The following is a 15,268-nucleotide window of genomic DNA, read 5'->3' as shown; positions in this document are numbered from 1 at the left end:
CATTCTCCTTGCACACCAAGCCACAATATACATTACACTCCAAACATTGGTCGATGCTAGTACAGCCACGGGGACTTTAATATCTGTATAAATACAAAGTCTCTTTGGCCGTCTTACTATAACCAATTCTCCAAGCTTCCCTTTGAGTTTGAGCTTCTTCTTCTTACTATAACCACTTGTAAACACTTAAAACCAACCAGACACAATGGGAATGAAATGCCTATTACCTCCGGCTTTCACTCAAATGTTTGGCTGCTCAAACCAAATCGATCGAACCAGCAACTTCGTAAACACCCACAACAAAATAAAGATGATCGAGAAAGAGGAATTTCCAAGTGGGTTTCAAGTTCCTCTTCACTACCCTAGATACTCCAAGTCTGATTATGAAGCCATGGATGATCTCAGCCTTGACTTGCTCCTCAAACAATATGGAATCTCCTTCGAAGGATCTCTTGAAGACAAGAGGGTCTTCGCTATTGAATCATTTCTCTGGCCTGATCAGCTTTAGAGGCTATTTATATTTGGTGTTTGATTATCTAAATCTCTCTCTTCACCAATGTCCGATCATATTATGAAGCATGTAATTTACATATGTATCACCATGAGTACATTAATTAATAATATTATAGTTTCATATATTACATTCTAAAATGTGATCTGTCGAAGACTTATGATAATCTAATTATCTATTTTTAAATCGGTCTAAACGCGGATTAGTGTTAGAAAAACGTGGATTAGTTTAATGGACTACAACAAGTTCTTGTTATTAATATTTTTGTGGTCACTGATACAAACGACAATGTGAATTAAACTAAATTTGAGAAAATATGTTACATCATGGACGTGGATTTTAGCGCAATAGTTAAGCTGAATTGTTTAACTACACAGTATGTATTTGTAACTCCAAATCAACTAAGGAACAACATTCCTGACCACTTAAGCACAAAATTAGCAATTTAGCAAAAGAAAAATAAGGAACAACAAACCTGTCTTAATTGTTGTTTTACGGAGATATATTCAGTCTGGAGTTTATCTTATATTTTCCTGGACTAGTTATCAGAACTTACAATGGTTAAAATAAAAATTAGTAGCCAAACTCAAATTCAAACTACATTCCTGGTCTTTTCAATAAATAAATATAATAAAGTGATATAAATATTAAAGTAACTCTAAAATAATATATAAGTACGTAAGTTTGAAAATATTTATATATTATTGTAGTATTATTTTTTGCTTATTATTATTTGAGAATTCTTTTAAAAGACTACGATCAAGATGTTGTTCCGGCAGCCTCTTATTTTATTCAATTTTGGAGTAGATACTAAATAAAAAAAGTAAAGTCCCTTTAGATATGAAATTATATTAGGGTAAACATTTTGATATGGACGGAATTGAGTTGGCTAAGTCATGGTACAGCAATATGCTATCAAATGACATATTAATAATTGGAAATGGTTAGTTGTAAAATTAATAACGAGATAGTGAAATGAACAAAGAAAATTAATTACAATATGCTGTAGATTACGCATGACGCGGGCATGTAAGAGACAAATTTATTTGACTTTCTAATTTTTTAATGTTACTAAACAAAATTATAAAAGTTGAATAAATATCAAATTATTAGAAGAATATAGAAAATGCGAATGTAATCTCTGATATACTTAATTGAAAAGTATTATAACATGCAGACTATGTCATTATCATTACTAAAATAATTCCTAGATAAATAGATTCAGCCACCTAACCATATACTATATTATTTATTAAATAACATTATTATTCATTCTTTCATTTAAAAAAAATTCAGAATAATTTAATACAATAAAAATATAGAAATTAATGATTGTTAATAATAAAATTTGATGATAATTTGGGTAAATCTATCTTTATTTTTATTATTAAAGCAAGTTAGAAAAACACCATATAACAAAATTTAAAAATTAGTATATATTATATTGAATTTTTAAAGTAATTATAAATTATTAAAAAATTAAAAGTAATTTTGTAATTAATAGTTTTTTTTTTTTTGTTATGACAAGATATAAATGATCACAAAGTCATATGAGTAAAAAAGTTTCAATTAATAGATTCAAGTTAATATATATATATATATATATCATATCTTTTAAATTAAACGTTTTATCATATAAAATTTAGAAATATTTAAAATTAGAATTTTAGAAATATGTATGATATTTGTATTGATAAAAGTAAATATTTTTATGATTTTATTTGATAAAATCATTTAAATATATTTGTTATTATTTAAAGTTTTTAGAAGAAACTTATTAATGTAATAATTATTTTATCAAAATCTCATTTGAGGCATACTTTTACCTAATGTAACAAGTAAGAAAGTTGATCTCGAGTCGTGAAATGAATTAGGTTCGTTATAGTGAAAGTTACAGCGATTTGATTAGGTAGTTTAGGATCCAACTCAGTGATTCCAGGTGCTACTAGTTCTCATTGTTTATACGTTTGGTCGAAAACTCGTATGGTCATAATAACGTGTTCATAAATGGGTTAACAAAAGTTGATGTTGAGTAAAAAAAGGTTTGAAATGACAACCATTATAAATACCGGTATGACAAGAAACAGAATTCTGTGTGAAGTGGTAACATCACCAAAGAACGATTGTTGTGAGATCCAAGCAAATCGCTTACTGATATACTGGTAAGTCTTCGTTGAAAATTTCTGTTTACTGTCATCTTGTCTCTTCCCAAACAACTTATCCTTTCTTTGCTGCTTGGTCAAGGCTGTTTTACAGCTTAAGTATTCTATCTCCATGAATGATTATTGTTGTCATCGTGTCTCTAAACTCGGTAACCGACAAAGATTTGATTGATCTCCAGGTTTCTTGATCACCTGGTTTGGTTTATAGAATGTCATCAAGTGCCGATTCAGCTCGTGAGCCCTTGTTACCTAAGGATCAGATAGATCCCGTGACTCAAGACTTCAACACAAAATCAAGAACCTCTTCAAGCAAAAGAAGACTGCGTCGCTCAAGAAGCGCTCCTCGTGGTGATTGTACCTACGACGATAACCATGTCAAAACCGACGAACCCCCTCTTCATCCAAGTCAACTGTTCAGGGATCTAAACCCGAACCTCAGGCGAGTGATCATGTTCTTGGCTCTATATCTAATCATCGGAACTCTCTGTTTCTACCTCGTCAGAAACCAGATCTCCGGTCACAAGACCAACGGTGTGTTGGATGCTGTCTACTTCTGTGTTGTAACGATGACAACCGTTGGATACGGTGACCTTGTCCCTAGTAGCTCTGCATCTAGACTACTCGCTTGTGCCTTTGTCTTCTCAGGAATGGTCCTCGTGGGTCACCTTTTAAGCCGAGCAGCGGATTATCTAGTGGAGAAGCAAGAGACTTTGCTGGTCAGGGCTTTCCATTTGCGTCAAAGCTCCGGTCCACTAGACATTCTCAAGGAGTTGCAAACTAACAAGATGAGATACAAATGCTACGTCACGTTCATTGTCTTTGTAGTCCTCGTCCTTGCTGGTACTGTTTTCCTTGTAACGTTTGAGAAAATGCCGGTTATTGAGGCTTTCTACTGTGTATGCTCCACGGTTACTACGTTGGGTTATGGAGACAAAAGCTTTAACTCTGGAACCGGACGCCTTTTCGCTGTGTTTTGGATCTTGACGAGTACTATATGTTTGGCTCAGTTTTTACTCTATGTAGCTGAGTTAAATGCAGAAACCAAACAGAGAGAGTTGGTGAAATGGGTTTTGACAAGGAGGATCACAAACAATGATCTTGAAGCTGCTGATCTTGATGAAGATAGAGTTGTCGAGTGAGACATTCTCAGACTTTGTTTCTCTCTTCTGTTATCTTCTTCTTCTTCTTCTGCTAATCTTTGTCTTTTTTTGTGTGTGTTTCAGAGCTGCAGAGTTTATTGTATATAAGCTGAAAGAAATGGGGAAGATAGATGAGAAAGATATATCTGGGATCATGGAAGAGTTTGAGCAACTTGATTATGATGAATCTGGAAACCTGACCAATTCTGACATCGTTCTAGCTCAGATCCAAAGGTAAGCAGCATTCATTTAAGTTATTATACCTGCACACAACTACAAGAAGTAAAAGAGAGTGAACAGTTTTCTTTTGGAAGTGTTATTTGTTTCTGTATGTGTGTTTATACTGTAATGCCATCTCTATGACTGTTTTGTGATGTCTTGAGTGTATAATATACATATGGATATACACGTATACGTTGTCTAAGCAAACTGAATCTTGCTATTGGTCTCATGTTTGTTTGATAATATGATGATTGTTTTTATTGCATTGAGATCTCTGGGTATTGATACAAAACGATTACAAAAGAGAAAAAAGGAGGCGTTACAGTTGTTGACGTTTCTCGAACAGAGACTCATGGCAATGTGGGTCAAGCCAGTCTCTTGAAACACCTTTTGACACATCAGTTCCTTTCTCAACGCCGCCTACAAGCTCTCTTAGGTTGGCCACTTTGTTTTCTCGACCAGACACATTCATTTTCTGGTCCGCTTCCTTGAGCTTCTGCTTAAACCGCTGCTTCCTGCTCGACGGGTTACCGTCTTGTAGCTGCGAGGGAGGAGCTCCTCCATGTGGTCCTAGGTAGATGCTTTCTTCAGCTTTAATAATCTACAAAAACATAGAACAAGAGGTAAATATCATTGAAACTGAAACAACTCCTCTATTGATCTATTTTTAATATACAGAAGAGAAACCAAACACTGACTTCAGGAGAAGATGTATCAACTTGTGAATCATTAACATTTTCTTGTTCAGTCTCCAAGCTTGGAAGCACAAACCCATCAGTGTCTGTACCCAAATCAAATCAAATGATCGATTCAACAAGTTTGCAATTGAACAAGATGATGCAGAGATTGGAACAATGCTCTGTGAGTCACAAAGCATAGATTTTTTTTTTTCTGATGAAGACTCCAATAAAATGGAATTTAGGGTTTCAAAATTTGAAGATTGAATCAAGAACACGTGGGAGATTATACGATCACATGAGTCAATTTTGAGATAAACACAAATGCAATTGAATCGATTCTCAGAGTAAGAGAATTAACTTACCCCACTCATCATCTTCTTCTTCATCTTCCGGAGGCAGAGTCTTTGTCGTCTGCGTTACAGAAGTATCCATGGAAGATCGACGTTCAATGGATTCTCAGACAATAATTGATTTCTCGGCTCTTTTTGGAATATATTGTTATTGTTTCATTATCGAATAATCTGTTTTAAAAAAAAAAAATTGTTTTCTGATTCACCACTGATGGATTCTCGAAAAACCCTACAAAATGGTAGAGGTTGGATGGAAAGAATTAAAGAAATACTGTGTTGAGGACCGGGTCGGATCCGGTTATTGCAATTGGCAAGGTAGAGAATCAAGTTGCGATTAGAAAGCTATCGGTGGCCGATTGGTTGGATTCTCGTATTTATTTTCTTTAATTTTATTTATTTTTAAATCATTAAATGTTATCAATCATGTACAAAAATATATTTTTCATTAAAAATGTCAAAAACTCTTATATCTTTGCTTTATGGATATATGAATATAATATTTTAATAACAAAAATATTAAGTTTTCGCATTATAACTTTTCAAATTCAAACTTTTTATAAAAAAATTTCAATTTTTTTTGCAAATTTTATTTTACAAATTCAAAAAATTCTTCTTTGAATCTATTTTTCTTAAAATTCATTTATAATTTTAGATATTTATCTATATATTTACTAAAATCCTAAACCCTACGTTCTAAAACTCCACTCTTCCAACTCTAAATCCTAAATGTAAATTAGTTAATTATATGGTTATATATGTTTATTTATCTTTTTAAAATGAGGTTTAATGTGGTTAAGATAAACATGAAAAAAATCTTTGAAGAGAAGATAAGATAGATCAAAATGAGGTTTAATGTGATTAGCAACATCGCAACAGTGGCGGTGCTACTTGACTCAAGAATGTGGCACTTGCCCTATAAAAATTCCAAATTCTTTGTAACTTAACCTAAAATTTAACTATTTGCCCCTATTAAAATTCATGTTTAAACTTATATTTATATTTATATATGACTTGCTTCCATATAATAAAAATCCTACATTCGCCCCTGCATCGCAACCCCCTCAAGGTGGTCATTTTGGAAATAAAAATACTCTCAGATTGAAGTTGGACATATTATCTCGTGAGCAGCGATACTCTCCTACCACAATGGCTATATCTTTCTACTTGGCGATACTTGACTTAAAGAATGGTTGTTGCTTTGTTATTTTTTGGATGGGGCCTGTATGTGGTCCGAGCAACCTGTGTCTTGTGCAGTTGGTGCTCCCTTTTGTAAATGTTAATGCAAGTTCTTAAAAAAAAAACATAAAAAATGGTATTAGAAATGTAGTAATTTTAGCAATTTCTCAAATATAAAATATTGACTTATTCTTTGGTTCATCCTTAGAGTGAATCTAGAGGTTCACCCAACCAATAAGAATCACTCATTTCACAATTGATATATTTTAAAAAAGAAAACAAAATATTATCAAGTTATATTATGTTTTTAAATAAAAAATGTTAAAAATAAATAAAAATAGTAATATATGCAAAAAAGAATTTAAAAATATTTTAACTCCGTCATCAAAACACTAAATCCTAAACTCTAAACTAAAAACATTAAACACTAAATCTTAAAAATACCAAATCCTTAATCCTAAAAAGAGTTTAGGGATTAAGATTAAGGGTTTAGCATTTTTAAGATTTATTGTTTTAGTGTTTAGTGTTTTTGATTTAAAATTTAGGACTATCCAAGTGTTTATGATTTACCCAAGGGTTTAGGGTTTAGAGTTTAGGATTTAGGGTTTAGTATTTCGATGATGGCGTTAAAATATCTAATTTTTTTTTGCATATACTAGAATTTAAGGTTTAGAGTTTAAGATTATCCAATGGTTTAGTGTATACCCAAGGGTTTAGGGTATACTCAATGGTTTAGGGTTTAGGGTTTATTTTCTTTTTGATGATGTTAAAAAATTATTTTTTAAAAATTATTTTTTGTAACTACTATTATTTTTATTTGTTTTTATTTTATTTATTTTAAAAACATAATATAACTTGACAATATTTTGTTTCTTTTTTAAAAGATATCAATTGTAAAATGAGTGATTCCTATTGGTTGGGTGAACCTCTAGGTTCACTCTAGGGGTGAACCCAAAAATAACTCTAAAATATTTATATCAACACTTTTTTTTCCATCTAGATTTATATTAATAGAAAAGGCCAAGCCCAAACGGCCGAAGCCCAGTACATCAACAACAAAAAGCCAAAGCCCACAAGCCAAATGGCAAACAAACAAATGGCCGAAGTCCAACTACAATGAAACAGGCTCCAAACCCACATTGCAAACCCGGCCGGTTAGAGCAGCACACATCGAGGAGGCTTCCATATGGACGCGTGTCATGATCTGCACCGTCTAGAAGACAGATGTCGCTCCGCCTCGACTCAACCGTCAATGCTCCTCGCACCGCTGCACCAGACCACCGTAACCCTAGCATCGCCGGAACTCGATACACCTCCGAATCCCCACCGAAACTTTTTTCTTCACACACTTCCTGACCTTTTGTCGAAGAGCTTCAACACCCGAGCTTTCTTCCGACAAAGAGACAATTAAACCTTGGACAAAGGAACTAGAATCCTTTTCCAATCGAGCCGAAACCCAACCCTGACTAACTAAAACCGATGAGCCTTAAAGCCGACGGCGTAAGACAAGCTTCGTCTTCACGCCCCGGACAACTTGAGCTGACGACGGCGAAGTAGAAGAAACTTCCGCCACGCAGCGACTGGAGCCGGCGCCGGTGGAGCTAACTTAGCCCCCACCTCCCGGAAAAGCTAACCACTACGACCCTCTTCACCACACCAAAACCCAGACGGCCGCGTTCTCCCTCCAAACCACCGCGTCTCCGAAGAAGAAAGGCGGACCAGAGCTCAAACAAAGCGACGAAAGGTAAGATGGGAAAGAGATGAAACTAGACAACTCATGATGATGAAAACGAAAAGCTCCGGCGGCGACACGAGCGCTCACGCGCCGGCCGACCGCCGGAACCGATTAGATCTACTTTCTCTCTCTTTTTCTCTCTCTCGTGAGATGTGAAAGAGAAAGTAAAATATTTATATCAACACAACTCATATAATTTTGACATAATTGTTTTCTTATAAATAAATTATCTCAAAATTATAGTTTCGAATTATCAGATCCTTAAATTGATCTTTATAGAATTTGTGAATGGAAACATTTAATTCACTATCCATTATTAGTTTCAAGTTTTATTTCATTCTAGCATTTCATTTTTCTATTCCACATATAGTTATTACTTTTATTGTAAACCCTTTCTCAAAAATAAAAAAAATATTTCTTTTATTCAGAATATTCCTTTTTATAATAAGCAGTTACAACCTAACATAAGATGTTGGAATTTGTTTTTGGTACGTTCATGGATTCTCTATTTAGTTACTTAGGCACGTATATCTTCATCGACATTTTTTTATACTTTATAGAAGTCGTAGACGGCATGAGATAGTTACTTGTATTTTTTTTTTTTTGAGATAGTTACTTGTATACATACTTTTATATTTAGGTTGTGACTTATAACTCAATAGGATAAAAGTAAAAAACGAAAAATAATTAACAAAACCTTCCAATACGGAGTGATGTTTTTATTTTAGAGCAAATTTGTTCAAAACCCTTACAATAGCTAGATACCATTGGTTGGGGGGAAAAAAGTAAAGTTGGAGGGGAGAATTTTGGGAGGAATTAAGGTAGGGGATGCAAATATTGGAAAAGGGGAGTGTATAGAGTACAAATACTCTTTATTTTATTACCATCTCATCATCATGATTGCCACTGAAACAACCGTCATGAGGGGTCTTTTCAACCCAAGAAAGTTTGAATGAGACAAAGGTAAGTTCGGAAAAGTTAAAAGTGACCGCGGAGAAAACTCAATCACAAAATGGCAAAACTGTTTAACATTAAATCATAATCAAATACATAAATAACAATATTATAGAATTATGGAAGTTGATATGATCATTGAAAATATTCCTAATAGGTTTATGGAAATAAGCGAACACTCTAATCTAACTAAGTTAATGTAATTAACTCATACTATATATAAAAAGTTCGTATGTAATTTTATCACTAGTCCAAATAATCATATTGTAAGCTTGAGAGAGATTATATATCTTTGTGATTAAGATTATAGTGGATTAACTCTTGTTAAACTCCAGAGGCCTAACCATTCTTGCTGAACTCTTGTCTAGAGCCACCTACATGAATCAAAAGATTAAAAGCGACCAAAAAAATCGACAAACTTATGAAGGGGTAACTTCTAGACAAGGGTTTGTTCAAAGAAAAAAAATACAAGGATTAGTACCATATTTTCATATTTCAGGCAAACCTGGTCTCGTATTCTCCTCTACATATATTTTCACCTCTCAATTAACTGTGGAGTTTCAAAAAGAAAAAATAAATTCGATTAGCTTTTATTCAACTTTTGCTTAAATAGACGGTTAACAATCTCACATTTAGTTTAAAAAAAATAGTTCTCTCTTAGCAACTGGTGCAAAAACATTTGTCACTTTATTTACTGCTAGCTGATTTTAAATCGAAAAATCAATAACAACACAAGTATTGGTACAGAATCAAATAAACATACATTCCAAAACATAACATAAGTCCCCTTACTCGACTGGGTCGGTTCTATGTATTAATTGGATTTAACCATGTACAGTTGGTATGCTGTTTTTACCAATCACAGTTGTTATGCTGTTGGTTGGAGGTTATTGTTTGTTTTGTATGAAAAAATATTAGTATTAAAATATATGATGTTTTAAGTTAAAACTTAAAAATAAGAAAGTTACTTTATATAAAAATCATTAATATGAAATTAAAGTAATTTAATTAACTATAAAATAAATTCTAAAAATATAAATGGTCACATGGTTTTTAATAAAGTTGTTAAAATTGAATTAAAAATATGAAAACTTTTGTAGATACAATATATATATTAATGATTTATATTTTGAAGAACTATATATTTTAAAAACATTACTTTTTGAAAAAGTGGAAAGAGTATAATCATTCATGATTTTAAACTAATCATCCTTAATTAATGGGCTTCACATGTCTTTACCAAATTCCTAAGCTTTTTCTGGAGCTAAAAAAATTAACATACATGCAAAAACCAAGGTCTTCTTCCTTTTCTCGAGAAAAATTAGTTGCAGGTGTATTTATAAAGAGTAAAAAAACGGAGCTTTCTTGTTTGGTTCCTCTGACTTTCCCAGATCTCTCTCCCTCTCTCTCTCTCTTCTGAGACGTGTCTGAAACTTTTCAAGAAATAATAGTATTCGTATTCCTTTATTATATAAATATAAATATATGTCTTCTTTTGAGACTGATACTCGGTTTAAAGATTTAAATCAGATAAAACTCAAAGTCCATTAGTTAATCTTACATCAATGGATAACACAACATTCTCAACTTCCTTTTAGCTCTGTTTTATTCTGGTCGTCTTGAAATCGAGTTTCTGTGGAGTGATAAAAATGGCGGATAAAATTGATAAAGAAAAGCACTTTTCTTGGTGTTATTTTCTTTTACATCTGCCATTGCTGCTTTTCTTTGTAATAGTAATTCCATTTGTAGCTTTCGTTTGTTTCTTAAGCTTTTATGGATTCTCTTCACTCCTAGTAACCATCTCCATCTTGTTCATCTCTACTTTTCTTTTCTTTCTAAGATTTCTCAAGAAGAAAACAAGAGACTATTTGCTTGATCGATCTCAAAAAGAAGCCGATGCTGCTGCTGCTAATGATTATGGTGATATTGAGGAGGAGGATGAAGATGGTCTCATTGAGATTCTTCTTGTGAGCGAAAAAGCAAAGACTCTAGAGGCAGTGAGGAACATTAATCAAAGTCGGCAGAGAACAAGGGCTGATGAAGATGAACAAGAACAGATAGATGATGCGATAATGGAAGAAGATGATAATCTTATTGAGATTGATATTTCCATTGGATCTATTAAAAGACGGAGTAAATGAAGATTAATTGTTTCAATATATTTTTTTTTCTCAAATGTACAAAGGCAATTCAACATTCTAATATATTGGAGTTTTTGATCACTGGTGATTGAGATTTAGGGTTTAATTTATGATAGATATTATTCTTTTTATTTGTCAATTAGGTGGTATGTATAGTACTAAATCGAAACCAAACTATATACAGTATATCGGGTTTTGTCAAATTGATAACTCTGCTTGTCTCGATTTAGAATCTTTTTGTTTCTCGATTGTTTTTTTTTAATCGGTTACATTGGTACATTGTGTTGTGTGTCGTACAAAATGGTTTTTAATTAGTAAGATTTGAATGGTGGTTGAGATAGTTGCATTCCGTCAGGATTTCTTAAAAGTACGTGTTTGCCACAGAAGAATAAGGCCATGACAAGAAATCGTATCCTCAACATCACTTGGTAACTATTATAGTTCTAGGACGAGGAAGCATTAGCTATCCCAGTCTTGAGATCGACACTTTCCCAAATCGATTTTGGATAGATACAAGCGAAGAACAAATGGTATTGAGATTTATTAGTCTTGGAGCCAAGTTAACAACATATCCAGAACTGGATTTCTGTTCATGAGAAATAGAGAGTTAGCCACACCTCGAATAATTATTCTATGTCAAATTTAAAAAAGGGATCAGGAAACCGTTGCTTTTTGAAACTCTTTTTTTTTTAATTTTAATTTATTATGATATTACAAATCGTGAGACATGAATTAATATATAGATATATCTACAACCGATTATTGTTTGCTTTATGATGATTTATGTATCACTATACCACTTTACCCATGACGATTTTACTTCCACCTAGGGGATCCAGAAATTTAGTTATAGAATGGGCATATAATTATATTTATCATAATTAATAACAATTTATTCAAAATATTCAAAATTAAACTGGAAGTATACAATAAACTAAAAATATAAAAAATTACTAGATCTTGACCCGCCCAACCGGGCGGGTATTCATTTTATGTTTTTAGTTTTTTATTTATAAATGATATATTTGTAATATTTAAACATAAATTTAGATTGAAAATTAACATTTGTAGTTATAATAAAAATTAAAAGTTTAAAAAAATATTTTGATATTAATTTGAAATTCCTAATTAAAATAATATAGAGATGAATCATAATTTTTTCCAATTCCAAAATCTTAGCATTCTTAATAACAAATAAAATAATTTATAAATACATAAAATATATAAACATATTTGAAACTAAAATAAATTTGTTTAAAAAAATCTTACGCCATTGTTGTTTATTTCTATAGTTTGACCCGTGGCCGTATAAATATTTGCTTTCACTTCAATTTTTTTCTTTGTTCTAATGATAATATATATATATATATATATGTAAATTAATATGTATTACATAATTGTTAGTATAACATTTTAAAACAAAAAATTAATATATTACTTTAAATAATTATATTATGTGATTTTAATCGTCTATTATATCACAGTGTATCATATAAAAATTTAATATTTATAATTAATTGGACTTATATTATAAAAGTGTTATACTAACAATTTATAAATAAAATATTTTATATTTTATTTATATGATATATAAATTGATTTTGATGTGTGATTTTTATTTTATTATTTTTATTAATAAATATTGAATAATATTAAATTTTAACTAAAATATATTATGGTTAAGATTCATTCTATTAAAGAAATCTATTATTTAAATTAGGAAAGAACATTAAATACTTAAATCTATCATTTAAATAAGGAAAAAAAATCTCTACTATCTTTGTTACCAAACACAATTAATATTTTTTTAAAGATTTATATCCCTATTACCAAACAAAAACTTAAAGTACTTCTACTTTAATAAGATAGATATTATACTAAAGACATTGGTTTTGCAATGTAAAATATTGTTTAGTAAGCACCTAATGAAAATAACTATAATAGTATTTTAAATATGGTAAACAATGAAAGGAAGTGAATAATTTAATTGAAATTAAATATATGATAAATTATCAGAAATGATAGAAAAGCTTACTTGAAAAGATTCTAAGAAGTGAATCTTTGTGGAATCAAAAATGTTCAATTGTTAAATCAATAACTATATTGATGTCAACACCAGACTCCTTGCACAAAGGTTTGTGCTACCTGATTTAAAAAACGGCTTCTTTTGTTTGCAGAATCTAATCTATTAATTTAGGGATTATCTAATATTTGAAGTTCTCATTTAAATTTTGGACTCTTTCATAGTTGTTGCTAGAATATATCATACCTCCTATACAATGTAACCTACCAACTTAAATTAAACCAAATCTTAACCAACATAGATTAGTTAAACCTAACCAGTAACACTTTTATAATAGTTTTGGTTAATCTCTTAATATAATTAGATCATATAAAACTGAACCACTCTTAAATCAACGAGTTCCATATCATTCCAGACATAAGAGAAAAAATATCCGACTCATTTACAACGTAAGCATACAAAGACCGTGTATGCTTATGCTCATTGATCTTCCAAAAACCAAATAATTGTGGCATAGACCAACATAGGCTCATGTTCGTATCACTAACTTTACTTCCATATATTTACTCTTCACCTACGTCATATCACAACATACACAGTTATGCAAGAACATGATTTTTTTTTGTTCAAACAACCAAATAATAGTGGCATATGGTCAGTAGATTTTTTAAATATGTTTTTTATATATTATATTTTACGAGACTATGTGTATAAGTTTTTTTTTTTGAAAAAAAGGCATAACTATGTGTGTTAAAAGGTAAAAGGTATGACAAGGCAAATTATTATACTAGAAATGAAAGAAGATTAAATACAAACTAATAACAAGTACAACACAAATTATAACACTATTAAATTCTATATATATTTAATAAAATATTATATATATGTCTAATATTTATATATATATATATATATATATAAATGTTACACAAAATATATATAATATTATATACACATATTATATATACCATATATTATTAATTGAAATTTGACAAATCAATTTCCGCCCTTTAGGGCGGGTCCTAATCTAGTATTTTTTAAAAAGAAAATAGACATAGGGTTCGTAACATTCAACTTCGACGAAAAAATATTAAAGCTTTTAATATTGATTAATAATTATATGTGCTGAATACTGAAGTTATTGTATATTTTTAATTGGGTATATATGTCTTATTATCTTAATTCTAGTTGATATGGAGCACATTCATTTTATTTGTAATTGGACTAGAACATTTTTTTTAAATTGGATGGGGCCACTTTTATTTTTCTTTTCTCAACTAATTAAATTTTGTTTTAGCACTGAAAACGAAAAAAAAAAAGAGTGCGGGGGCATGTGCCACACCCTCTCCTCTCTTCCGCCCGCCCCGCTTCCACCGTTTTAAAAGTTCTGTACTTTGAAAAAGTTCAAAGGTTAGGTTTTCAATATGTTATTCAAACTTCTTTTAAATAAAATTCATGAATCCCTTCCCACTAATTGATCCAAATAAACTTTGACTAATGTTTTATATACTAAATTAGTTTTTTCAAGAAAGGGTTTCTATACCAAATTAGTTGATATCTTTATAGTTATTTCGATTATTAAATGACTGAATATATATTTAGTTTATTTTTCTAGATAACTAATTTTGAAATTCCATTTGGTTATATCCATGTATTACCATTTAAATACTTTAATTATTATGTTAAATTCTCTAAATAACGTTAAATTTTATGTTTTTTTGGGAGGGGGAGGGAGAGGGTGTTTGACGACGATATTCTTTTAACTACTTCTAGTATATTATCATATTGTTAAATTAGGAAAACATTGTATCCTTTTGAATTTGGGATTTTTTTTTCAAAAGTAGGTCATATTTTGTTTTATTTTGTTAGAGAACACTTTGGTCTTACTCTACCATTTTTAGTTACACTCATGCATTTCCATTTAAATATCTAGTTGTTCTATTATCTTTTATCAAAACATATAAGGCCTTGATTGTTTTAATAGTTTTTAGATTTAATTTTTATTTTTAGACTGTTAAATATTAGTTTTAGTTTTCAAATTTTGTTTTTTTTTTATTTCAAATTTTGGTTTTAGCTATTTTAGATTTTGATTTGGTTCTTGATTTTAATTTTTATATTTAGTTTCAATTTAGCTTCTTTTTTATTTTCTGTATTTTATTACTTACAAAAAATAAA

General features: G+C 30.6%; 4 protein-coding genes across 4 annotated transcripts; 3 read left to right on the top strand and 1 right to left on the bottom strand.

Annotated features, from left to right (window-relative positions):
- The first annotated feature begins 11 nt into the window (after positions 1 to 11).
- Positions 12 to 651, top strand: LOC108826326 (uncharacterized). Its single transcript, XM_018599712.2, has one exon. It carries the CDS (start codon positions 206 to 208, stop codon positions 506 to 508), a length of 303 nt encoding a protein of 100 aa, XP_018455214.1. The 5' UTR covers positions 12 to 205; the 3' UTR covers positions 509 to 651.
- A 1,904-nt stretch (positions 652 to 2,555) lies between these two features.
- LOC108828559 (two-pore potassium channel 1) lies at positions 2,556 to 4,263 on the top strand. The gene is made up of 3 exons (XM_018602290.2): positions 2,556 to 2,673; positions 2,853 to 3,808; positions 3,897 to 4,263. Exons 2-3 carry the CDS (start codon positions 2,883 to 2,885, stop codon positions 4,048 to 4,050), a joined length of 1,080 nt encoding a protein of 359 aa, XP_018457792.2. The 5' UTR covers positions 2,556 to 2,673; positions 2,853 to 2,882; the 3' UTR covers positions 4,051 to 4,263.
- An 11-nt stretch (positions 4,264 to 4,274) lies between these two features.
- Positions 4,275 to 5,349, bottom strand: LOC108828560 (uncharacterized). Its single transcript, XM_056995207.1, has 3 exons — positions 5,077 to 5,349; positions 4,733 to 4,815; positions 4,275 to 4,635 (listed from the first exon to the last, which is right to left on the bottom strand). Exons 1-3 carry the CDS (start codon positions 5,144 to 5,146, stop codon positions 4,354 to 4,356), a joined length of 435 nt encoding a protein of 144 aa, XP_056851187.1. The 5' UTR covers positions 5,147 to 5,349; the 3' UTR covers positions 4,275 to 4,353.
- Positions 5,350 to 10,152: 4,803 nt separating this feature from the next.
- On the top strand, positions 10,153 to 11,151 carry LOC108825744 (uncharacterized). The gene is made up of 2 exons (XM_056994172.1): positions 10,153 to 10,225; positions 10,770 to 11,151. The coding sequence occupies exons 1-2, from the start codon at positions 10,212 to 10,214 to the stop codon at positions 11,068 to 11,070; spliced, it is 315 nt and encodes a 104-aa protein (XP_056850152.1). The 5' UTR covers positions 10,153 to 10,211; the 3' UTR covers positions 11,071 to 11,151.
- The last annotated feature ends 4,117 nt before the right edge of the window (positions 11,152 to 15,268 follow it).

This window comes from Raphanus sativus, chromosome 9 (assembly GCF_000801105.2).
Source record: "Raphanus sativus cultivar WK10039 chromosome 9, ASM80110v3, whole genome shotgun sequence".
Classification (NCBI taxonomy): domain Eukaryota; kingdom Viridiplantae; phylum Streptophyta; class Magnoliopsida; order Brassicales; family Brassicaceae; genus Raphanus; species Raphanus sativus.
The sequence above is the reverse complement of the archived record's forward strand: the minus strand, read 5'-3'. Positions and strand labels throughout refer to the sequence as shown.